We start from the raw sequence: 27,262 nt of genomic DNA, 5'->3' as shown, positions 1-27,262 counted from the left end.
CCTTTGTTTCGTTCATTTTGTTGGATTATAATTGCATCAAAATTGAGTACGAGGAACATAGAACGGGATTATACCTGAAAAAAAATAGAGAGGAGAGAGACAAGGAATAACATTGTTTGAGGGTCCTGAGCGTTGTTTTTTTATATGCAAAGGGTAATGTTACCTGGGAATTCAGTTTTTGAGCATACGATGAAGTCGGCAACAACAGTTTTGATGCAATGAATTAGTGAGTGGAATAAATCGAAAGAGGCATTTCGTTTAACATAGTGTCATGCATACAATTGCTGAAAATGTGAATGGGTTTGGGACTGTGGGTTGGGGCGAGTTGAGAGGCCAAACAGTATACATTCGAAACACTCGTCACTGCCCTGCATCTGCTCAGTCTTAATAAGCCAATTCGTAGTTCCACTTTTCGCATGAGTAGAAAAAGGGTAAACAGTCTTGTTGGCTTTAAAATTCGCTGAGAAAAGCAGCTGTAATGTGGTGACTACTCGTGTTATTCTTGCAAATGGGGCTTGCCAAAACGTCCGCCTGACAACAGCAAGAAACCTAGTATTTGACAATATTAATAGTAATATCTTGTTATCGGATTCATATGTAAAACTATTAAATGGATGCCTCCCCAAGTATTAGATTATTGATTAATCAATTAATTCACGCACCTGTTTCTGTAAAAAGTTTCACATCAACATTTGAGGCATGCTTTCCTGCTTTATTTCATCATCACCGACGACAGCCAACCAGAATAAAAACAAGACGGCGCTTTGAGAAATCAAAAAACTACATGGGCAGAAAATATTAACTCTTTTAAGTCAAGAAATGCGAAATGCGAAATGCGAAATGCGAAATGCATTAACTCTGAAAGAGAAAGCAAATATTTTAGCACGTTGATAGTGATTTTGTAATCTAATTTTTCCCATTTTTTTCTCACATTGCCTCAGGGTAAACATGGACAGTAACGGTAGACAACATGTACGCCTTTCCATTCTAAACCAACGTTAAACGCGTGTCCAAAAGTGTCCACTTCAGTATTTACCTATTTTATAATAGTCCATGTTTGTAGTAGGCCCTACCTGTAGGTTCATGTTTGTACAAATGTGCACATGAGCTAATTACGAGCTGACTGGGTCTAGCAGTGTCCATAATAATAATAATAATAATAATAATAGTTATCTGTAACAATTACTTTTTGGAATGATTTGGATAAATATAGAAGTTAAGGATAGTAACACTGATTGTAATGATTTGGTAATCCATGTAGATGAAGATAGTTCAACTGATATTAATAATGATTTTACTTAAACGAAATAAAGAGTATAAAAGTACCTCAACTCAATGTGAGGAACCCAGTCAATAAAGTTGCTGGTTTGCAAACTTGCCTTAGTAATTACTCTTATGACTTGTTAGGCCTCTCAGAAATGTGGTTGACAGAAGAAAATCCTGATAGTTTGTTTTCTATAAAAAGGATTTATGTTTGAGAGGAGAAATAACAGACGCACCAGTGGAGGAAGAGTGGGATGCTTTATATCAGAAAATTCTTCTAGTATGTGGGAAGATTGATCTCGAATCTGACGAATTAGTAATAATGTGGGTGGAATTTCAAAGCACAAAAAGTAGTTCATTATTCATTGACATATTGTATAGGAAACCAAATATCATTCTGCTTGTTTAGATAATTTACAAAATAGTCTTGAGAAATTACATACAGTTACAAACAATGTTATTTTGCTCGGTGATTCTATTGCAATATGATGACTGACAATAATCTTTCTAGAAAACTTCAAACCCTCTGTACAACAGTGCCAATGACACAAATTATATCTCAATCCACAAGAATAATTATAGTCAGTCTCTGACTTGATTTGTATTTTTGAACAACTTAATGAGAAAATCAATAAATCAGGAGTCCAAACTGCTGATTTTAGTTTCTGTGATTATAGGTAAATATCAATCCCAAATAGTCATATTTCATCCTTTCAAACACTTTGACAGTGAAAAATGTGAAGAGGATGCGAGTGAAGTACACTGGAGTGAATTTTGCTCCTGTGGTTTTGATATTGAATATCTGTGGTAGTGCTTTAAAAGCACCCTGATGAACATTATCCCATAATAACTGTACGTCAAAAACAGAGAGGGGTACCTTGAATAAATGATGATTATTTAACCTTAGGACGCCAAAGAGATTAGTCTCGCAAGCAATTTGGAAAACAAAATTACTATTGTTGGAATAAATTCCCGTATTTTTGTGATAGGGCTAATAATTTAAAAAAAAAGATAATAAAAAAGAAGCATTTATCAGGATAAATTTCAGAATTGTGGAAATGATATCAAGAAGAAAGGGAATTTTTTTTTTAATTGTTAAAGAAAAATAATAGGAATCATGATATTACGCTCACAATTGAAAATGACCAAATACCTGTAACAAAGAAATACAATGTAGCTCATGCTAAGTAGGCTTAAGGTTGTAATCTCCCTCTGGTAATACCACGGAAGATTTATTAAACAGTTTGCAAACTTGACCTATTTCTGGATATGAATTTAATTTTTTTGCAATAAAGACTGAATATGTGGTAAAAGAATTGTTATGTATTGACGTACCAATTTCTTTGTTACTTGCCTTGTCCAAAATATTGGAGAGAGCATTTCAATCCCATGATCAACTTTATGCATATTCAAATGTTAATAAACTCCTGGCGAATTGTTGATCAGGGTTTAGACCATCTTATTCTACTACTTCATCTTTAACTGAAATTGCAGATTATTTATGCTATAAAATGGACCAAAAACATGTCATTGGAGGTAATTTCTTAGATCTATACGCAAAGACTTTGATGTTATTCCACACAATTTTATTCTTGCAAAGCTCAAGTACGATGGTATTAACCCTAAAAAGGCCGGGGGGGTTGAATCAACCCCCCCCCCCCTCGACATTTTTCGCGACTTCTCCGCCGCGCGAAATTTTTTGACCGCGCCGTTCGCTGACTTTTTACTTTCAAGTCTCGCGCATCTTTTGACACCATTTTCGCGAAAATCGTGCATACCGTTACGACGCTGCATAACGTTTTATACATGCCTGTTAGATCGAAAATGGCTCAAAAACGTGATTTTGTGTATAAAGTCTATGCAAATGGAGTTTTCTCTTCATATTCATAAAGATCTGATTATTTTCACTTTTATAGGCTGAAACTAATTAATTTTAGCATAATTATGCCTGATATAGGTTCTGTCATAAATTTTGCGGAAAAAATGATAAAACAAAAGGTAAAAAACAAGGAAATACATAAGAAATTCAGAAAACAATAAAATACATAAGAAATTGATTTTGATACCAATATTTTTTTCAAGTACATTGTTAGGAATGCTACAAAGAATGTTTTCACCAAAAATTAGGATTCTAGGAGCTTTAATTTCTGATTTAGAGCAAAATGTATGATTTTATGCATATATTAGCATAATTAATTATTTTGACGAAAATTTCCATTTCTTTTTGTATAGCTTGGTAGATTACGCCACAGGTAATGCGCGTGCCAAATTTCATGGCGATTGCGCGATCGACGGCCGAGATCTCGGGGGGGGGGGGGGTTGAATCAACCCCTCCCCGGCCACAGAACACCCAAAAAAGCCCGGCCTGGTTAGGGTTAAAGGGAAAGAATACGATTGAATGGAATCCTATTTGAGTGACCAGAGACCATTTGTTACAGAAAAATAATTGCTCCGGTGATTTTTTGAAGATCAAACAAGGCGTTCCGCAATGGTCGACATCAGAAAAGCTGATATTTTGGTTTTTTTAATCAATGTTATGTGTAATGTAAATTTGCATTTTGATTCTAAAATGTCTCTTTATGCTGATGATACAGCCATTTGTAATCATTGTAAGATAATTAGCAGTCACAGAAAAACTTGCAAGATGACTTTGTTGCAATATGCAAGTGGTTACATTTGAATAATATGCATCTACACCCACAAAAGACGAAAGTCACGGCTTTTGGTAATAAGAAAAAAATTAGGGAATGATGTTTTGTTAATAAAATTTAGAAACCTACCTATAGAAAATGTAGAGAAGATCAAAATATTCGGGTGTTATGCTCGACTCACTATGTAAACATGTTTCCATTATTGTGTGTAAAATTTCTCAGGCAATATGTTGTATATGGAGGAGTAAACATTTGCTGTCGTTCAATTTAATGAAGAATCTGTATTTTACAATGATTTTACCACATATTGATTATTGTAGCATAATGATTATAATAATAATAATATGTAACACAAGGTTCGCTCTTTTGGCACAATGCAAATGAATACAATGTACAATTCAAAGGTTATGTTTATACGTGTGGATGTTCCTCCATTTAATCTTAGATTACTATTAGCCGGAGCGAACAATATCTTTACACATATTTCACATCGGGTTCAATGAGAAAGGCATCAATATATCCTCCAAATATCCTCCAAATGCTATCATCAGAGAACAATTAACGGCGTTGTTTCGTGGGGAAATATCTGCTACTTGGGATTTACAGCAGAGCGTCTTTCACCAAACATTAAACAAAATCAGGGGGGTGTCACATCCAAAGAAGATCCAAATTTCGCGTTAATGTCCCTGATGTCACGGGTGTAGACTATCGAGGAGATGAATCAATGGAGAAAACCCTGAAAGGAGGTGCATATACAATATATATAAATGCACTATATAAAAGGTCTAATACATACAGCGTGTTTGTGATAAATTTGCTAAACTTCTTAACCAAGTAATTGTTACGTGCACTCATCAATCAAATAAGTTTATACTGACTATACAACAATATTATTTTGTCAGCTCAAAGCAATCAAATGCCCATGATATACATTCATATTTAACTGCTATATTTATGTACAAACACATTCGAAATTTATTACCATTTTTCCATAATGCCCTAGTTACTAATGATCATATTCACTCATACCCTACCCGTCGTTCCCATGATTTTCATTTAAGTAATCCAAAGCTTTTACTTGCTCAAAAGTCGGTCCGGATACATGGAACACTCTTCCTGAAGAGTTGAAACAGTGTGCCTCCTTGTTTTCATTCAAAGCAAACTTAAAGAAGCATATTTTATCACAGTATACTTCAAATACGAATTAAGCCCGAATAATTTATATGACTTATGTTGGTCTCCCGATAGTAGCAACATCGTAAGTCATTCCCTCTTCCAGCAAACCAATTTTATCATTCCAAATCCCAGCCTATCTGCCCCTGTGCACTCTCAAGCACTCGCACGCACATTCACCACCTTCACACATCAGAGTTTATTTTCCCCTGCTATCCTCGCAGCAGAATTTGTATTGTTTACCAATTTACCTACCTACCTTTTCCTCGGGCCGGCCATCTTTTCAAGCAATGCTTACAATGGCGGCCCTCTGCATTATCATTTCCTAAATATAATATTGTTATTGTAATCCCAGCTGCATAGACATGCATACTGTAATATCATTAATTTCCTTTTATATCATTGTTTATGCAAGTCAAACGACTCTGTTTCAAATATACTTTGTATATTTCCCATGTTCACGATTATTCAGTTTATGTACAATGTATATTGATTTGCAGAAAATAAAGTATCTATCAAACAAAATAAACCATAAGGACTGAATATTGAAATAGAGCTCATCTGTATGAAACATAAGGGTTGAACTACATGTATTATCCAAGCCGAACCTAATAACATGGGAAATTGCATAAACACTTTCATGCATTAAATCAAATATCATCACTCTGAAATCATTATTGTTACGGGTGTTATGGGATATATTCTCTTTTTCCACTTATATAACCACATTGATCTGATTACCCATTCAATCATGAAATACTTTATCATATTAAGAAGTTGAAGTATGTCATTTTGACTTCTATCGCTTGTCACCCTTGTCATCCCAACATATAATCACATTTCTCCTTATAAAACATTAATAAAACAGAGTAGATCTTAGCTATAACTGTACAGAATGTTTGCTTCAATTGTCACTCACTCTCAAATCTATTCTTTCATATATATCACAACATACCTACTACATGTATATCAAACACTTCAAGCTACACACTACAGTGTATGGAAATCCAACATTTGTTCTCCTACTTTACCGTTTCTACACAAGATTAATGCAACAGAACAATTAAGATGAAATGATAGTACTTGGATAGTTACTCTCAGCGGGGAATGATTGATTACAAGCAGATGGTGTAACATACGAGTCAACCCATCAAGCCTGCACTGTATTTCACTACCCAGCACACTACAGCCACAGTTCTTATCAGCTCTGTCCTAAACTCGGGATGAAACCAAAGCCAAGCCCTAAAACAATCAAGTCCTTTCTCTCCTCGAAGACTGGCTCTCTCCCTCTCTCCCCCTCTCTCTCTCTCTCTCTCTCTCTCTCTCTCTCTCTCTCTCTCATGCCCTAGCATGCAATCACCCCATACATCACTGTACATTAGCCTGTACTATTCAGACCCTAAAAGTTTGGATTAATCTTCATCATTAAAGCACATAATTTTCATACAGTATGGTGTAGAAAGTCTAACAAAATATAACACATATTAAGCAAATGAGTGCATACCACAGGTATTGCTCGAAACTACACTATAAACCTCACACATTGTCTCATACACATATATACATGTATATAGGGCTTGCGAACTGACAGCCTTGCTTGAGTCAATTGATGAAATGTTCCATCAGTTGAACATCCTAACTTTCCTTTACAGAAAAATAAGTTGTCAGTCTATTGTACCTTCACTTGTTAACTGAAATTTCAGTAACCGCCCTAAAGGTTTATAACATATAAACTGGCATAATATTGCTCTCACCTTGAAAGGAGCCAGCACCACGCCTTACTACATCCACTCTCTCCAACGTCCAAGGGCGCAAGAGGACGTAGCACTATGGGAACTCTATCTTAAAATTTGACAGTACCGATGTTGGTAGAGGAAAAGACGAATACGAGATGAGGAGAGACTTACGTACATTTGGGGTCTGCATCCCCGTGTAAAAGGAGAGGGGGGAGAAGAAAGATAAGGACGGAAGTAGGGACTGGAGGACAATGCACGAGAAGGCACGTGTATCTAGGAGGAAGGGGTTGTTTAGTTTAGTTTATTAACTCAATCACCCTCCTGGGGTATGTGAGTAAAAATAAATACATGTAAGATACAAACTGGCAAGAATAACAATCTACATGACAGACTAAACATGCAATGAAGATATACATGTACATGGAATAGTGAATATACGAATACATCAGACTACAATGTATTTACTTTCTATAACAGGCACTGTGCCTGCAATACATGTAAGTTGAATAATCATCACCCTCTAACAGGGTTGATGTATAAGTGCTCATAATCACACACAAGAAAATCTTTTCAAAGATTATCAAAATAATCTACAATTACCTTACAATAGTTTACTAATTTCAACATCACTGTTGTGTATGTATACACTGAGGTTGAAGACTCCAAACTCTGTGGTCTTCATCATCAAAGACTTTGTAACCCGGGGTTACAAAAAAATGTCTATGATAATAATAATGGCCTTCATATAACGCATCAATTGTTAAGTATCTCAATGCGCTTTACAGACTATTATTACTCCGGTAACTGGATACATTATTTCCAACCAGCACTGACAGTGCTCACTCTCCACTCCCTGGGGAGCATTCCAGCCAGTCGCAGCCATTTTAAGGCGCGCACATGCTGATCAACAAACATAAGCTTTCTCATCCTCGCGGGTAGCGTATTTTTTATTTACACGCAAGCCTGTGGCTTTTGGCAATCAAATTCAATAAAACCGCTTGTAAAACGTCTATGCTTACTCCGCTCGGGTTGTGTGCACAGATATTCTGTGGTTGTGTGTTGCGAAGAGTTCTGTGAGTATTTCTGTGGTCTCGCGACGATTCGATTCGTACACGTTCATCAGTGAGTGTGTGCACGGGCTGTGAAAGTTTTGCTCGCCGTGGTAGACCCTCATCCAATAATTACTAGTAGTACGTATAAATACGTATAAAAACGGGTGTGAGTGCGAAAAACAAGACAATACAAAACAACACAAAAAATCTGACAAGAAGGAGGAGGGGGGGAGAGAATCATAAGGAAAGAGATAAAAAAGCAATGAATATTCTGTGATATGTCATCAATCATGCACAACAGGAATCAATATTATTGCGGGTTCCATGGAAGACCACAACTTTATTGGTGTATGATGGGGGGGGGGGGACCATGATGGGGATGTGTAGGCCCCTAATGGGCTACCTGCAGTGACCAAAGATTATATAGTTAACGCTTATATATATATATATATATATATATATATATATATAATATATATATATAAATAGAGCAGATAAGCCGAAAAATTGTGCAAAATTTGACTAAAGCATGAAACTTTCACCAGTGTTAGTACATGTTATAAGATTCATTTTAAGATCGGGAGGTAAGTCTGAATTGACCTCTGATGACCTCCAAAGGTCAATGACCTCAAAATTTGATAAAAATTTATATTTTGCGTCATTAATTAATGTTAAATATGGTAATGATGTACTAAAGACTCATTTTTCTTACAGTGGAATTGTCTTCATGTTCCATAGAACCTTGACAGGTTTACCTTTGACCTCTGATGATCTGCAGAGGTCAATGACCTCAAAATATCAGAATATTGATATTTTGTCATTGATTAATGATAAACACGGCAATGATGTACTAAAACCTTTTTTTTTTAAACAGTGGAATTGCCTCAATGTTCCGCAGATCCTTGACAGGTTTTTAGCTTTGACCTCTAATGACCTCCAGAGGTCAATGACCTCAAATTATCAGAATTTTGATATTTGGTGCAATTGGTTGATGATAAACATGATAACGATGTCCTAAACATTCATTTGTGTTACAACTGAATCGTTTCTTATTCCTCAGATCAAGGGAAATTATTTACACGTCTCTGCCTTTGACCGCTGAGGATTGTGACAGGTCAATGACCTCAAAATATCAAAATACAAGGCTGTATTGATATTTGATGTATATTCAATGGTTAACTGTATACCTGGTGTGCAATTATGCATTATGCTATTAGCATTTATGCTACAAGAAGTGTCTTCTCATCCCACAGAACATTGGCCATTACGGTACCCTATGTATATCCAACTTTGACCTCCAAGGACAATGTGAGGTCAGACTTTTAGAATATCAAAATTTGTGTAGGATTGCAAATATTGATGTTTGGCTTCATTGGTTTAATCCTGAATGTTTAATCATGTACAAATCACGCCTTGACGTTATAATCAAAGTATATGTATGCATATTCCACAAAGCATTGGTTCATAGTAACAGGTCTCAGGAATGTGAGCGGTCAATTACTTCAGAAATGAAGCTTACGTGCCTTCATCAGTGATGGCAGTGACCTCAAATATAATATTTATGTTTGGGTTAGTTATGCAGACTAGCTTGCATGAAATTATGTGCAACATTATCCAATTTGCACTGGACAAAATTTGTACACTTAAACATGGAAGGTGGGGAGAGGAGTACCATATTTTGGGTTGATGCTTAATAGTTTGTGAACAGGCATATGGCAAACTAAGTCCCTTGAACTGGATGAAAGGGTGACAGATGCTAACTAGAAAACAACAGGCCCACCTCATCAGGTGTACGTCACAAGCCAAACAACCCGAGTCGTACAGCACATAGTTACGCAGCCCACGAGTCATACATCCCGTGACCTAAACACTAGATGAACAAGGTCAATGAGCTCGACATCAAATATAGTAGGCCCACAAGCTGTGCGGTCCGCGAACTCGACACTCGACGAAAACAAGGCCCACGAGATTAATATATGTATTACATCAGAAAGCTTAATCTATTCAGTGTAGGTCTTGTGGACCTCCCCCTCCCCCCATGTGTCGGACCCTTATGGGCCTGGTTTGCCTATACTATAAGCAGGGCTCGACACTAACGGTGGCCCGGTGGCCCGGGGCCACCAAAAACGCACATCGGGCCACCAAAATTTCAGAAATGAAGACTTTGGTGGCCTGATCGCGCCACCAAAAAATGTCGGATGTTTGCCTTTGGGCCACCAAAAATAAAAGTTAGTGTATATATGAACCAAATGGTTTCTTTCGAACATGTGTTGTGTTGAAAAGTTCTTGGTAAGTAGTATAGCTCGTCTAGATAGTAATAATTCGACCTTGATTTTTCCGAGAAAATGGGAAAAAATGAGAGTAATAAATATAAAAATAGTATCGCTATGTATTTTGTTGAAAATCAGGTCACGTACTTTGGAGAGGTCAGAGAGCTTATAGTAATAATGTAGCCTTGAAAATAGGGAGGAGCGGGCAAATCAGACAGTGAGAAAAAGAAAATTATGAATGTATCGATAAATTTATAGTATTGATGCTGAGTTGATAAAAATTTGTTTTGACGGGATAAAGCCCGTAGAGCTGCTGGAGGAACGAGAGCAATGTGAGGAAGAAATGTGCGGGTACGAAGTGTACACTGATGAGCGCCGGACATATCAGACAGTGACCGACGGTCAGAGCAGACAGCCAGTGAAACAGTATATCATGAATGGACGAAGTCTAAGCGAGTGAAACAGTATCGTCTGCTGGAGGAACGAGAGCAATGTGATGAAGAAATGTGCGGGTACGAAGTGTGCACTGATGAGCGCCGGACATATCAGACAGTGACCGACGGTCAGAGCAGACAGCCAGTGAAACAGTATATCATATGACTGGACGAAGTCTAAGCGAGTGAAACAGTATCGTCTACTGTAAAATGTGAGGGTAAGAGGTGTACTCTGATGACCGACGGGCATATGAGACAGTGACTGAATATAGAATATGACTGTCACGATAAATACGTAGTATTGAGACAGAGTTGATAAACATTTGTTTTTGTGGGAGTATATAGGTATTGTGGACGTGCTCGCACTGACACGTTAAGAGTGACACGAGAGAACATGAATCGATATCTGAATGACATTTATTTCAATCCAGAACACGAAGCCAGTTTTGGCGGGGTAGAAAAATTGTACAAGTTCGTGCGAGAAGATGGTCGATATCGCTTAAGTAGGAAACAAATACGAGAATGGTTAGAGGGTATTGACACCTACACGTTGCACAAACCGGCCAGACGTCGGTTTAGTAGAAGCAGAGTCATTGTTGGCGGTATGGATGATCAGTGGCAAATGGATTTGGTAGATATGTCTGCGCTCTCCCGTTACAATTCGGGGTATAGGTATCTCCTTACATGTATAGACATTTTGTCTAAATTTGCCTGGGTAGTGCCCATCAAAGACAAACGTGGCAAAAGCTTGGTCAGTGCTCTGAAAATTATCTTCAAAACGCAGAGGTCTCCGCTAAAGATTCAAACGGACAAAGGCACTGAATTTACCAACAGAATATTTCAAGCCTTCTTGAAAGAGAAAGACATTGAGTTTTTTACAACTGAAAACGAAACCAAGGCTAGTGTCGTCGAACGTTTTAACAGAACGTTGAAAGAAAAGATGTGGAAATATTTTACTCACTCCAACACGTTGAAGTATACCCGCATACTCCCGAAACTCCTCCGAGCCTACAATAATGCCCAGCACCGTTCGATCAAAACAAAACCCGTGCTCGTCACCAAGAAAAATGAAGGTATCATCTGGCAGCGATTGTATGGTGATCAATCATGGGCATTACGTAAACGAAACAGACCTCGCTACGAAAAAGGTGAAAGAGTACGCATCAGTAAGATGAAACGAACTTTTGAAAAGGGGTACCTCCCCAACTGGACAGAGGAAGTGTACACAGTGTCTGGTCGTAAACATCGTGATTTACCCGTCTATCATTTAACCGATGATAATAACGAACAATTGAAAGGTACATTTTACGAACCTGAATTGCAGAGGGTGCGTAAGGACAAGACGGACATGTATAGGGTGGAAAAGATACTGAGACGGCGAAAGCGAGGGGGTAAAACCGAATATTTCGTGAAATTTCTAGGCTATCCAGACACGTTTAATGCTTGGGTAGATAACATCGATAAAACCTATCGCAATTGAGGGAGGGCATCATTTTGACGAAAGAATCAGTATGGAAGGTGAGGAACAATTTTACGTGACTCTACCCAGTAATAGTTCGTTCGATTATTTTCCGGATAATACAGTCACCAGTTTTAAGACTAAATTGGCCGCGCCGCTCATATTTCACGCGCAGTGGGAGGTGGCATTGGTGGAAATAATTTATCCCTATTCTTGGTATAACGTGAATATTACGAACAACACATTTCAATTTCTACTGTCCGAAGAGGTGGTCAGCCATTGCGTTATACCTGAAGGACATTACAAAGATATAGGTAGTATATGCGAGGCACTGACAGCTGCTCTACCTGAACGATTTCGTAACAACTTCACTGTACAACGCGATTCGAGCTCGGGCAAAGTTATTTTTGATTTCGATCAAGTCAGCGCCATACAGTTAAGCGAGGGATTAGGTTACCTGTTGGGATTTCCCCGCGGCATCATTCACGGTCACGCACAGGCGCCTTTTTCTCCGAACGTGAATGGGGGGATCAATACACTTTATCTGTATACGGACGTGATTTGCAATCAGCCCGTGGGTGACATCAGTGCCCCTCTCCTGAGAATTGTTCCCGTTCCCCACAGAAGGGCCGGTGAGATCGTCACGTTTACTTACCAAACCCCTCACTATCTGCCCGTAAAATCAAAATACATAGACACTATACAAGTTGATATAAGAAGTGACTTTGGGGAAAAAGTGCCATTTCAGTCCGGAAAGTTGGTAATTAAACTCCATTTTAGAGCTTGTCGTTATCTACATTAACGGTGTAATGCCGCGCCATCGAGAACAAGTGTGGTCTCATCCCCAGTATGGGAGTGGATCTCTGCCCTATTTTCGAGGGGCGAGAGTGCAACGGGGATATGGGCTGGAAAGTATGCTTAAAGGTATCTGGAAATCGGCCGTACCACTCCTGAAAGCTGGTACAAAGTACTTGGGGAAAAGAGCGTTGCAAACAGGTGTTAATGTAGCTCAAGATGTCATGGCGGGAAAAAGTTTGAAAACTGCTTCGGCCGCACAAGCGAAAAAAATTAAACGTCGATTGGTCGAGAGTATGGACGCACCTCCTGTGAAAAGAAAGACGAAGAAGAAGAATGACAAGAAAGTGAATAAAAAGACCAGACGTAAGAAGAAGGCATTCATTTACACTGGCTCTCGACCGGTGAAAAGAAGCAACGATATTTTTGATCGGTCCTGATCACTCTATTACTATTTTTAACCGAAGACAGAGAGTGAAAGCTAAAGTTGAGGGCATAATGGAAAAGCTACACAAGTTATCGTGCGACTGTTCTAAATCGGAAATTGACCTGTTCAGCATCCCCCCGACTCAGACGACTATAGAGCAAGGAAAATGGGTCGAGTTCTTCCCCGTGACGAGCATAGCCGATGCCACGCCCATACAATTTCATCTGCAAAGTTCGCCGGAAGAGTATACCGATCTTTCTCAAACGCTGCTACATCTCAAGGCGAAAGTTGTTAATGCGGATGGTACCGCCCTCACCGATGAATCTTCTGTAGCACCAGTCAATCTTTTTCTACATTCGCTCTTCAGCGAGGTAGATGTGATGTTCAACGATACACTCGTCACCCCTTCCACGAACACCTATCCTTATAGAGCTATGTTCGAAAATCTTCTCACCTACGGTCGTGATGCAAAATTGTCGCAGCTAACTTCGTCCTTGTTTTACAAAGACACGGCGGGATATATGGAAATCAATGACCCTCTGGCCTCGAGTAATACCAACGAAGGGCTGAATAAACGCCACGAGTTTACCAAATTGTCTAAAACGGTAGACATGGTAGGAAGGCTACACGTGGATGCATCGTTCCAAGATCGGTTGATTATGGGAGGGGTGGACATTAAATTCAAACTTCATCGCAGCAAGAACGCATTTAGTCTCATGTCGTCTACCCCTGAAGCAAGCTACAAAGTCAAAATCACCGAAGCCAGTCTCTTGGTGAGACGCGTGAAATTGAGCCCGACCACATCGCTACTGCACGCTAAAACATTGGAAACGGAAACGGCCAAGTATCCTATCAGACGAGTCGTGACAACCTCTTTTTCAATTCCCAAAGGACAGTTGTCTTTTACCCGAGAGAGCCTGGTAATAGGACAGATTCCCAAGCGAATGGTGATTGGTTGTGTCAGTAACACGGCTTACAATGGATCTTACGCCAGAAATCCCTTCAATTTTCATCATTATGACCTGAATTACATAGCGTTGTATGCTAATTCAGAACAAGTACCGTGGAAACCGCTCCGTCCTCAGTTTACTGGATCTTCCCCCAATTACATCTTGGCCTATCAGACTCTGTTTTCTGGTACCAATAGTATGTTTCACGACAAGGGAAATCATATCACTAGAGACGACTACGGAAAGGGATACGCCCTCTACGCCTTTGATTTGACCCCAGATCTGTCGACCGACGATTACTTTCAACCCAAGACTTCCGGATCAGTTCGACTGGAATTGACTTTTGCTTCTCCCCTGTCCGAAACTGTGAATGTCGTCGTTTATTCCGAATTTGAATCTATCTTAGAAGTTGATCGTAATCGTAATGTCACTCTCGACTATGGTAATTAGATATCTGTCGAGATGAACACGCGTGAACTCTTGGGAGTTGTTCAGAAAGAACCCAAACTAAACGGGACTTTTGTTGGTGTTTTTCCCGCCGATAAATTACCAGTTTTAGCCACGAGAAGAAGAAGGAATGGAAGAAAAAGAAGAAGAGAGGCTGAGAAAAAAACCGTGTCATTGATTGCGAATGTAGATGGTCACAGAGAAATAGGTTCTCATTGGATTGCTATTTACATCGACAGTAGAGGGCGTGGTGAATTTTTTGATTCATATGGTAGACACCCTACTTTATGTTCGCCCTACTTTACCAAGTTTTTGAATGCCAATGCCGATGTGTGGACGTACAATAGAAAATCGCTACAATCCAGCTGGTCTACAGTGTGCGGGCAGTACTGTCTTTATTATCTTATACGTAGAGCCAGAGGTGATTCGATGAGTAGCATTTTGTCTGAATTTAATTCTCGCACACGGGGGCAGAATGATCAGAGAGTGTACCATTACATCAACAATTATTTACACTCTCCGCCACCACTAGTAGATGCGAATTTTCTGTACAATCAAATAGCAAAGTCGTGGATGTTGAAATAGATGCTATGCTATGAAAGATATGCTGGTTCTAACGTGGTACGTCAAAGCATGCCGTAGTAATTAGATGTCTGACTGTACTGTTACATAATAACCTAACGAAGCGTGTTGTCTTTGGTACCCTCATAAGTACCGCGAAGCTGTTCATATATGTTCGTAGTTTGTACGTATAAGATATAGCTCTTTCTCTCTCTCTCTCTCTCTCTCTCTCCCTCTCTCTCTCTCTCTCTCTCCCTGTGTCGTCTTGTACACTGTAATGATTATGTCGTGACGTGACTTGATCCTATTTAACTGACCGCGATATAGTAACTTGCATTTTGTTAGCAATGTCACACGCGTGTAGAATAATGTCATTGTCTGATATGATGGTATCAGTAAGAAGTATATTCGTAGAATATAAATCGTACTGTCTTGTCAAGAAAATAAAATCTCAAATACACACACACACACACACACACACACACGCGTAGGTATATTACGCTATGTATCTTCTGATTATATTGCTAAGATTTTTATGTACATAGGTGCCATAAAGTCAGGCGTAGATATTGTATGCTCAAAATGTATGATGTATAGCTCTGTCTCTGTGATAGTTGATATTATTAAGAATTACGGCGTGAATGTTATAACCTGAAGACTATTTGTATAGTTATTTTTTATCTTATAGAGTTTATGGTGTTGCATGTTAACAATAATATATATATATATATATATATATATATAGTAAATGTAAATTTTTGCACGCTATAATGTATTAACCTAACCACATCAGCACACACACACACACACACACACATACACGCACACATACACAACTTCACATAAGCTACACGTTTATAATGTATTAGTCTTACAGTATTAATCAACACACACTAACACACACACACACACACACACGCAAACATGCAAAACCTCGGTTGTGGGAATTATTGCAGCTTAGTCTATAAGATTATAGAATGTGTAGCATAGACTCGGACAAGAGTGATACAGTTGCAAAGTTTTATACGCTGTACATGGTAGATTTATTGTCTGTACATGTTTGACTATAATACACGATTGTGGTCTCAATAAATAAATAAAGCGTTTACAATTCATATTCATTTGTCTTCATCTTGCTTGAATTCACGTGTACACGTCTTACGTAGAGGTTCGTTATGTATTGTAACATTCAGTGAATGCATAAAATATGATTATGATAATCATTACCAACGTCATTTCACAATACCATCGGGTAGGCTGAAAAAAAAATCAGTCGTCTTCACATAAAACTTGACGATCGTACACAAGTGTCATAAAAGTCAATAGGTACCGTTGTACTCTCGTTAAATCGTTTCGATGCATGTAAGGCATCAATTGTAATCTATCCTATAACAAAACATTACACCAAACAATACACGGCGAAGGAGCATAAAAACGTTGCGATACATGTATGGTATCAATATGTGTGACCTATCATGGGCATTCGTTTCCTCTTATTCTACCGAGACGCGGTAGGGTTAAGACGAGAAAGATAATATAAAAATGATATAACACAATACACATTCAACAATTGTCTTGATGTATCAACGTATTCAGTAACATTAGCTTAGACATTTATCGTCAAGAAAATACTATACTATTCATTATCATAAACACATTTCTCTCAAATCTCAATGCATTAGGTCACAATAATTCAGAGACTTTCCCACTTGAAAGGTAGAGTTCTCTTCTTTTTTTTCTTTGCACGTGTAGTCATCATCATCATTGAGCTTGCGCTCTTAGACCCTTTCTTAGTAACCCTCTTGTCTACAGACGTAGGTATGAACCCTTTAATTTTCATGTCTTGCATTGCGTTGCGTCGTGCCGTATTGACAATAAGTGATTCGGGCGTATTGCTATTGATCAGAATTTTAAGAAATTCTTTCCAACCCGCTGGTTCGTGCGTATTGCGTACCCTCATGACATCGTATATTAGATCTACTACATTTGAGCCTGGTACAATGGAATCACCAACGATCAACTCTCTATTTTTATTCAGCCAGTCGGTGCTGTCTTTCTTTTGCAGTAAATGATCTAATAACAAACTCCCTCGATGTTTTACCGAGGGGGGTAAAATCTTTAACACATCCTCCTTCAAGGTAGCGTATTGATGGTCAGACAATTCGTCGGACTGTGCTTTTGTAGATGTCGGATCATGGGTATCTGCGTGTCGCTCTCCTAAGAGCACTTCGATCGGCTTCTTCCGACTGTTTTGCTTTTGCAATTGCAAGTATCTATACAAGATGTCATTGTATCTTTGCAATTTTTCTCTATCCGATAAGGTGTGATTTTCTAGCACATCACGAATAGACTCGTCCAATATAGACAGAGCTTTACCCGTGGGTGTTTCACGCTGTGGAGATACTTTTTGCAAAGAACTAGCAAAATCGTGAGGCACCAATATCATTTTCTTGGTGTTTTGCATACTACTACTACTATTAGCCATGACAAGTACCAATAAGTTTAACAAAGAGAATCGATTCTGACAATCATACACTCGTTCGACACCTTAAACTTAATCTATTAGTATCACTTTGATTAGAAAATACATCATTTTAATAACATTGACAAAATAGGTCCCAGCAGAGATGTGAGAAAACCTCCTCTCTGGACTAACATTGATTTTCGAGCTTTATAATCATTGCGTTTGTTACCTACGAAGCGCAGCTCTTTCTTGTGCCGCGATAATGCCTTCTTCTGGCTCTTAGTTAATTGAACGTTACCTTTTAAGCAGTTTGCGCAACATTCGGATAGACATAAAATGAGATCTTTGTTGGCGTATTCTAAAAGAGCCTTTCTCTGTTTAGAATTACATTTATTCAAGACTTGCAGCTCCGGCAAGTGGTTCTTTAATCTACGAGACATATTGAAAGAGTGACGCAAAAATGCTACAAACGTCTATTTTATGGCTACCTGCCAGTCACAATCAACCACCACGTATTATCGTGATGCACAAAAGAGAGTAATTCTCTGATCTTACGTTTTACAAACGTACACAACGGTCAAATCGGGAGGAAATATCTTACTACGTAATCTATACTCTTCCTGCGTTTCGGGCTTTAGATCAATCAACAAATATCCATAAGGATAACGAGTGGCATCTTGGTACGCTTCTTGCAAGTATTTGCCACGCCCCGGGTATAGTTGTTTACCTAGATGAGCAATTTGCAATTTATCTCTGGGGTTCTTAAACACAATCAGATAATGACTGTTTAAACTGATGGTTCTGAGTTCTTTGGCCTGGTGAAAAAGATTTTGTACTATGAATATGACGGAGAGGTTGCGATGATGAGAACCGCGAGTGAACAAATTGGTGATTCGCGCGTCATTACCGCATTCCGACATTAAATCATCTATGATAATAAGATTACAAAATGTAGGATCTATCAGCTCGTCCAGATTGCCCGGTATGCCTTCTATTAACTGTACAAAAGGCATTTCTCGCATCATCTCTTCGTAAGCTTTTTGATAAACCCCGTAACACCATATTATCTTTTCTGGAGGCGGATCGATCATCTCGCGGTGAGAGTTTAGAATTTTCCGGACAAATACTGTCTTACCACTCCCCGTGGGACCTGCCACTATGCAGGTAAATGGATGAATGAATTTTAACGACATGACGATGACAGTGTTTTTCCCCTCTTCTTTCGAGAAATTGCGTCTGAACTAACGCGGTTTAGTGTCATCGCAGTCTATTTTATACTCTGATGAGATGGACATTATTTAGTGTTGCGTCTTAATAGCTAAACCAGGATGTTGGATGCGTTGAAAAAGAATGAACGTAAAGGCTTAAAGAGTTCAGTATCTGGAATTACACCATTTTGGAGGAGTTTTAAGATTTTTTCTTCCGAATGATAAGTTAAACTAAAGGTGACTACAAAAAGAAGGGTTAGGAAAGCAGATAGAAAAACTGATTTCCAAGGCATATTTCGCTTAACTGTCAAAATGTCACGTTCCGTGAGTTCTACCGGATACTCCACTTCCCCTATTACCTCCTCCTCCCCCTCGTTCACCCGTGCGCGAGAATCAGACACGTTCATCATTCTTGAGAGGCATACGCCGAAATGGCCTTTCTTGTTGTTAAGAGGTATGATTTATATTATTATTCGTGGGGAACCCATCCGTATGGCACGGTAAACAGGTTATCTTGAATGACTCTCTTGTCGTAAACAATGCGGTAGTCTTTGCTGAGTGGTTTAGACAAAATGCGCTGTCTTTTGATATCTCTCGTGATGTGATGATTATCGGTGACCGTTACTTTGTAAGTTTCTTTGGTATTCAATGTTTTCACCATGCGATTCAAGACATTGTAATTCAGGGCTTGGGAATTTTTGTAATTTAGAGTGATCCCTCTGATTTTGCACACAGTACTACCATCGTTCAATTGATAAGCGTAAGATTTTGGCCCCCCTGCCACAAAAGTCACAATATAACGACCATCCAATTCATCAGTAAGATCACCGAGGTAATCTCCCAAGGGAGGCGACCATTCGTCGGGAATATGTCCTCTTTCGACATAAATGATGCTATCCGTGTCATAATAAAGCACCCTATCTCCTAGACGATCTAAGATATGAAACAACTTAAGCCTGGCCTGAGCGGTAGTGAAGGCAGCTATGACCACGTTAGATTGTTTAGATAGTTCCTCAAATTCCTCCGCCACTTGCCATCTTATTTCTACCAATTCGTCAGAAACGAAGTTTAAATCTAATATTTGCTTGTCATCCGCTGTGAGAAACTCGTATAATACTGCAGGATCCTGAGTTATCTCTATTTTGGTCAAGTTATTTCTCATACCCCACCTACCCCAAAATGAACATAATTGTAATTTCGCCAGCGCGCGCATGCCTTCATTTCTCTTGATGTTTTCTTTATCTAACGCTATACCTTCGTGACGAAGATAATCCGCGATATATTTATCTCGATCGGCTTCTGACTTACACCAATCTGGCCACCCCGAGGACTCCTGTTTAATTTTCAAAAATTGATCTACGTAATACCGGAATAAACCAGTTTTTGATTCGTCGCGTGGCTTCCCAACCCAGACCTCTCTTTCTTCTTCTTCTACCTCCTCCTCCTCCTCTTCCGCGCATTTCTGATATTGCGTTCTACGGGGGAAATGCCAGACAGATTCGATCGAGCTAACTTCATAACCCTTTCTTATGGCTTCATTCAGTTCGATAGAAACCCAAGTACCGTGTAACATCCTCTCTTCGTCAGAATGTTGGCAGGTTTGCTGATTGTAATCTCCAGCGCACGTTCTACACAATGGAAACATTAATTTACCATTGATCTTACTAGGTAGAACAGGATGAAAGAGGTCAGTTGGAGGTAGTATTTTACATCGGATAAGACCAAAATAGTTGGAAACAGGTTTGAAATTGCTCGTAATTACCTCGGGATGTCCTAAGGGGTATACACCATACTTATTCACCCATGGATATAGAGAGGTGAAGTCCACATACTTGATTTTTTCGTGTTCGTTGCAATCGTACAAAAGACAAGTAGCATTGGTTCTACCTCCCGTGAAAGCCTCTCTTGGGTCAAGTGGTACATAGTCATCGATACCGGGCAGTGTTTTGATGTGGGGCGGTACCTGATTTTCGTCTTTCATTCTCTGCCAATCGCATTCCCACATAGTGACCACTTGATACTCCTTCATAATTTGTACAATGTACGCTTCTCTAGCCAGAGTGTCTAGAAATAATTCACCCATAATCCTATCTTCATAATCTGGACTAGGCGTATCAAATTGGTAACACTTGGGACATCCATGATATTTGCACCCGTAGAATTCATAGATAGTTTTGTTGCTTTCGCAAAAACCATCTACCCTGTATCTACCCACCGTTACCTCCCCTTCATTCCTCGCATGACGTATGTACGCATTCTCTTTCTCACTCATGTAAGTTAGCCATTCTATTGAGACTTTAGAGTGCTTGTAACGGAGATTATAGCCTTTAGGGGGAAGAACAGCAATGGTATTCTCGTTGAGAAAATTTCTCCTGTACACATAGTGGCAGGCCGAGGAAATGGTGATGCTTTTCTCAAAGGGGATGACGCCGTTGGTAGCTTGAAAAAATAGGTCCTGAAAGCGCATACAACATTTGCGCAGGATGTCGACATCGCTGACGCAATATGCGTGTAATTGTTCTGCCATGATAAATTCCTTGTTCTTGGATTTCTCGCTCTCGTACCATTTCAAAAATTCTTGCCTTTTGGCGCAAGACATACTATCGGGACCATAATATTTGACATCGGGTAGGGGACCCGTGTACGTCTGGTTTTTGGTCGTGTTAAAAAAGTGAGGAAAGTATCCCTTTTGCAGTTCTTCAATACCGAAAGTTTTGGGCATGTTCGCCAGAGGCATTGGTAAGAAATTGAGGGAGTCGATGATCTTGATGTCATTTAAGGAGATATCAATGCTCATGATCTTTGCACCGTTCAAAATCATCTTGGGAATGATGCAATTGCGATAGAGATAATCAAGAACAAACATCCCATCATACCCTTTCATATTGTGGGCCACTGCTATGACGTTGGAATGCTCGTCTATCAACCATTTACAAAAATCATCGCCAGTCGTGGGTCCTTTGAAAATGAATTGTCTCTTTTCTCCACAATGCGTACAAGGAGTGTGGATAGCTTGGTCACGACATTCAAAACAGGTAATTTGGGCCACGCAGTAATTGGGCACGTGTATCCCACTCTCTTGAGTGCACTCGAAATCAAAAAATATATAACTTTTTTGTTTATTTTTCTCGAGGGGTTCGGGTGAGACATAACACTGATGATTGAACGGAAAAAAGCCCTGACAGTGTTTGCAAAATTTCTTGCTACAGTCATGCTCGCGCTTGTGTTTTTTTAAGAGTTCCACGCTGACATTTCTGTCACACGTCACACACCTGTACATGGTCTCGCACACTTTATTTTCGACATGATTTTTCAAACAAGTAGCGTTCTTAAATCTACGATTACATTTGTGACATTCTACATATTCGTCCGCTCGGCTAACTGCGGGACAAGTCGAACCGTAACACAATTTGCAAATGCGTTGGCAAGAGTGTTCGCGCCTGTGATCGTAACCTTTCATACACTTCTCGCAATAGTAGCTTTTGTTCAAAAAGGCTTTCATGGAGGTGATCAAATCATAGTGATCATCTGTCTGCAGAAGATAAATCGTATGATCTCTATCTTCGGGACCAATATAGGTGATGTAGTTACAGGCTCTTCTGGAAACAACCACTACTCTGTAATTGGTCATCATGGGAGTCTGTTCGAAACATTTGATTTCCGGAATACCACACAACTGTTCGATGGGTATACCAGCAGCTTCGTGCAGCTGTCTAGCCATTTGTCTTTGTAATCTAGTACCTCTTTGAATAGATTGCTTTTGGGGATGATTTTCAATTTTGGCTATCATGGTCACGATCGCTCTTGCACAACACATTCTATCATTGTCAGTATTATTATTAATGCGCAACACACATCGCATGGTTTTCAGTAATTCATCGTAATCCGAACATTTTCTCCTATCCCTCTTACCACCTACTGGCATTTCCATATGTATCACGTTGAAAGCTACCGTTTCGTCCAAGGTTATTTCTTCGTGGGACTGTAAGGTTGCCTCTAACTTTTGCATGAACACATCGTGACTTAGTTGATCTTTTCTCACAAAAGGAAGACTTATGGGTTTGTCTAACTTAGGAGTATTAAAAACGAGTCGAATCATGTCGTGATCACTGGCATCTCTTATCATATCATCTACTATACGTTGAAATAAACTACTGGCACGCGGCAAGGTGGTGTTGGTGCCGCCTTGCTGGGCAGGAGCAGCAGAGATGTCAGGTAGTGGTGGTTCGGTGGAAAGCGGTGGAAAATGTGTTTGGCTGTTCCGGGGGCCGGCTTCGGTCGCTAGGGGTGATGTGAGTTGTGATGGTGATGGTGGTGGTGGTGTTGGTGGCAGACGTTGGTCTATATGTGAAGGTAAAAAAGAAGGAAAAAACAAAGATAAAAAAAGAAAATAGAGAATGACTGGCAAAACACAAAGACACAGACACAAACACGCAAGAAACCATACATTTCTTGTAGGGATGAATGAACGTATGACACTTACCCTGGTACTGTTCATATTCCATTAACAATGCATTCAAATCGTCAAGCGAATTGCATATTGTCAGTCTCTCGTTAAATGTATTGGAATCCATGCTGCTAGAATGATAATGATGATACGTCAGACCACGGACTGTCAATTTATATTCGAGTGAACATGCAAGGTACAAAAATAGTACACGGATCTAGGAAAAAAAAAACACAGGTAAGGGTATACTCACGTGGTGTGTGATGAAGAAGAAGAGTTACCAAATGTAATCTTCTTCATCGGGTGTTTGAACTGCCATTAGCAGCTCTAAGGGGATGATGATATCACCATCCCCATTTCTTTCCAAGCCTTCTAGTGCCGGGATCCGTACAGTAGACGGCATTGAAAAAGCCATAGTGCCCGCTGGGATATGGCCTGGCTTCTTCTCCTTCTTCTTCTTCTTCTCTTTTTTTTTGGGGGGGGGGTGCGTTTTTCCCCCCCTTCTGAGGTGAAGGTGGTGGTGGGGGCGGTGGGGGTGGTGGTGTTGGAGCGACAGCTCCAGAGTTCCCTTGTTTGTCCATTTTTTTCGAACGGTTGTACTCCAGTTCTCGCAAGTTATATTTATACTGGTCAGAGCAAGGGGCGTTATGTACAGTGATTATGGTACTAGCTTCTTACATCATATTGCGTAAACTTTTTTTTTTTATAGGGCTGTGTTTTAAAAAAGGAAAAGGAACGTCCACCGATCATCTTACTATAGTACACTTATTTTTAAAACTTGTTTGTTCAATCTGAGATGTATGAGATCTGTATTTCGGCGAAGAAGCAAAGGACGATGTCCATGGGCTATTGTACTTTATAATTTTTTTGAGGGCAGTGTTTTTCAAGAAAAACATAGAGACATCCACCGGTCACCTTACTGAAGTACCCTTATTTTTAAAACTTGTTTGTTCACTCTGAGACGATTGAATTTCGTATTTCGAAGAAGCAAAGGACGATGTCCATGGGCTATCGTACTTTATAATTTTTTTTTGAGGGCTGTGTTTTTCAAGAAAGACAAAGAGACATCCGCCGGTCACCTTACTGTAATACCCTTATTTTTAAAACTTGTTTGTGCACTCTGAGACGTTTGAACTTTGTATTTTCGAAGGAGCAAAGGACGATGTCCCTGGGCTATCGTACTTTATAATTTTTCAGGGTTGCGTGTATGTGTGTGTGTGTGTGTGTGTGTGAGTGTGTGTGTGTGTGTGTAATAGGATGGCATGTCCACAAGATCCCTTTTGGATAATTAATTAAACAAATCACACTGAACACTCGTACATGCAAGTAATATATATATATATATATATATATATATATATATATATATAATATACAGTGTAATTTCTAACGAACCACGAAAACTCATCTCTGTTCCTCCCCTCCTATCTCTCTCTCTCTCTCTCTCTCTCTATCAATCATTATTTGTGTGTGTGTGTGTGTGTGTGTGTGTGTGTGTAATAGGTTCTCACACAAGATCCCGTTTGGATAATTAGTTGAACGTATCACACCGAACACTCGTACAGGCAAACAATACATATATATATATATATATATGTGCAATTTTTAACGAAAGACAAAATATCATTCTCTACTTCCCCTCCTCTCTCTCTTTCTTTCAACCTTTCATGTGACGAGAAAATACCAACAGTATGACACATCGAGACTGTAGTTCTTCTTCTTCACATTCGATCCCAATTGGATTGCTCGGCTTCAATTTTTAATGCGTTATTGACAGATTAGATAGTCAATTGAATTATTATTATTATTATTGTTATGATTATTATTATAATCATTATTATTTAATGCATAGTGCATCGCTATAATGTAACATTATCACACACACACCCATGCCATAAAGTGACTAGCAGTGTAACTTTATGTATTGCGATAGTTCTTCCACCACCTCTGGTGTACGCAAGTAAAAGTGATAAAACTCCACAGCCTCGCACAGGACTATCAAACGTTCATCCTCCCACAAATTGTCCATGTCGTACACGGCGTCCAAGTTCTCTATGAACTCCGACTCCGTCAGTTGCGATATTGCTGAATCCATGTATGTGTCTATCTTCGCTTCCCAGTCTAACCACAGACACTCGTGGTGTTTCTGACTAGGATGATTCGTTTGACAACCGTAGCATTTCTCCAGTACAAGTTCGTTGATCTTTTTCATGATCACTTTGGTGGCTGTGATGAACGGTCCGGCATAGGTCGTACGGGTGATGCAGTGGATATCATTGGGAATATCAATCAGGTTTGATCTCTCCCTCCTTTTCTCGCCGTCCTGACCTGCTCCCATCTCCTTCTCGTCCTTTCCGCTCGTCTCACTGGCCCTCTTCGATGTCACCATCTCCCGAATCTCATCTACCGACACGTGTTTGGCAGCGGGCAATGGTTTTATGCTTCTCATTTCCTTGTGGTGGGTAAGTTCAGCTTTGACCTATCGAAAAAATTATTATTATTATTATTATTATTATTAGCAGTAGAAGTAGTGATAGTGGATATTCATTCTATAGGGGGTGGGTAAAAAAAATAGAAGCGCGAGTTCTGTTAGACCATTAATGATAATAATCGGGACCTTGCCAAGAAGTGCTGCGAGAATATGAATGGGAGTTGCTGTTCTCCCTCTTCCTTTTCTGCTGTTGTTGTAGTTGTTGCTTTTTGGCCTCTTTTTGCAACTGGTTAATCGCACGCGAAATTGGAAACATCGCATCACGCATCTTTTCCCACTGCTCCACAGTAAGGTTTATACCCCTCAAAGCCGCGCACATCTTGCCAAGATGATTTTGATAATAATCGCGAATGTTCACGTAGACAGTGCCTTGATAAATTTTCACTACAACAAAGCGTTTTGAACCCAAGTGAAAGGGAATGGCTCCTTCCTCGAAAGTAAATGGTGACGTCACTGACTTTCCAGCATATCCACTCGTGGAGGAATTCTACAAAAAAAAATAACAATGAAACGAATAGAAATAACTAAAACGTAGGATCATTTGAAACGTAGACTCATAATAATGCAGTATGTCCCTACGGCACTGTAATTAAGTGATAGACGTGATAAACTATACTTAATTTGTATTTTAATTTTGTGACAATCAACTTTTCTAAAATCATCTGTGTTAAACATATCCATCGAAAAAACGATAATGTACTCACCATTGATGCCGAACTGTCACCGTCCTCATTTCGTCCCTTGGAAACACCAGCAACATCCCCCTCATCATTCACATAGGCACTGGCATCAGAATAACTGTAAGAGGCCATTTTCTCAGTTAACTCAAAGTGCTACACGTTCAAGACAAAGATCGCAATACTGATTTTACCTGTAGAATGATCGATGTTGTTCATGTTCACTCTTTATAAATGTATCAGAGCTCATCACAATCGGCTTATTTTGCATTGTTTTCCTCTATTTTTAACAGCTTCGAGGTTATATTTTTACCATAAGTTTTCTGACCTCAGCAGTGCACTTTTCGCTCACTCTTGCATATTAGCCCTCTTCTATCAGACAACTCCTTCCTCTTCGAGGACATATTTTTACTATCGGTTTTCTGACCTCATCAGAGTATTTTTCGCTCACTCTTGCATATTAGCCCTCTTCTATCAAACATCTCCTTCCTCTCCTATTGTACAACTACGTCCTCTTCAATGTCATATTTTTACTCTAAGTTTTCTGACCTTATCAGTATAATTTAAAATGGGGAAAATTTACATCCAAATCTTAGATCTGCCTGCAAGGTTTGGAAAAAAAAACATATACAATTGAGGTGACATCTTTTTTTTTTAATCAAAAATTTGGTTTAATAGTTGTCTTTTGATGAAACTTAATAAAGGAGCATTGTATAGGTGCATGTACTATTGCTATGAAAGCTTTTATTTAAAAAAA

At 39.2% G+C, this 27,262-nt stretch overlaps 1 protein-coding gene across 1 annotated transcript in view; it reads right to left on the bottom strand.

Annotated features, from left to right (window-relative positions):
* Window positions 1-26,640, bottom strand: part of LOC139718510 (N-acetylneuraminate-9-phosphate synthase-like) — a 43,614-nt gene extending 16,974 nt beyond the window's left edge. Inside the window, exons 1-2 of the mRNA XM_071629983.1 lie at window positions 26,533-26,640; window positions 23,046-23,171 (exon numbers count right to left, since the gene is read on the bottom strand). Of these exons, the coding sequence (XP_071486084.1) occupies window positions 23,046-23,171; window positions 26,533-26,640 (234 nt within the window). The remainder of the gene's footprint in view (window positions 1-23,045; window positions 23,172-26,532) is intronic.
* Between the last annotated feature and the right edge of the window lie 622 nt (window positions 26,641-27,262).

Source organism: Diadema antillarum, unplaced genomic scaffold, assembly GCF_040938485.1.
Source record: "Diadema antillarum isolate AM-2024a unplaced genomic scaffold, OU_Dant_1.0 scf00000095, whole genome shotgun sequence".
NCBI lineage: Eukaryota > Metazoa > Echinodermata > Echinoidea > Diadematoida > Diadematidae > Diadema > Diadema antillarum.
Note: the sequence above shows the minus strand (reverse complement) of the source record. Positions and strands in the feature narration are given on the sequence as shown.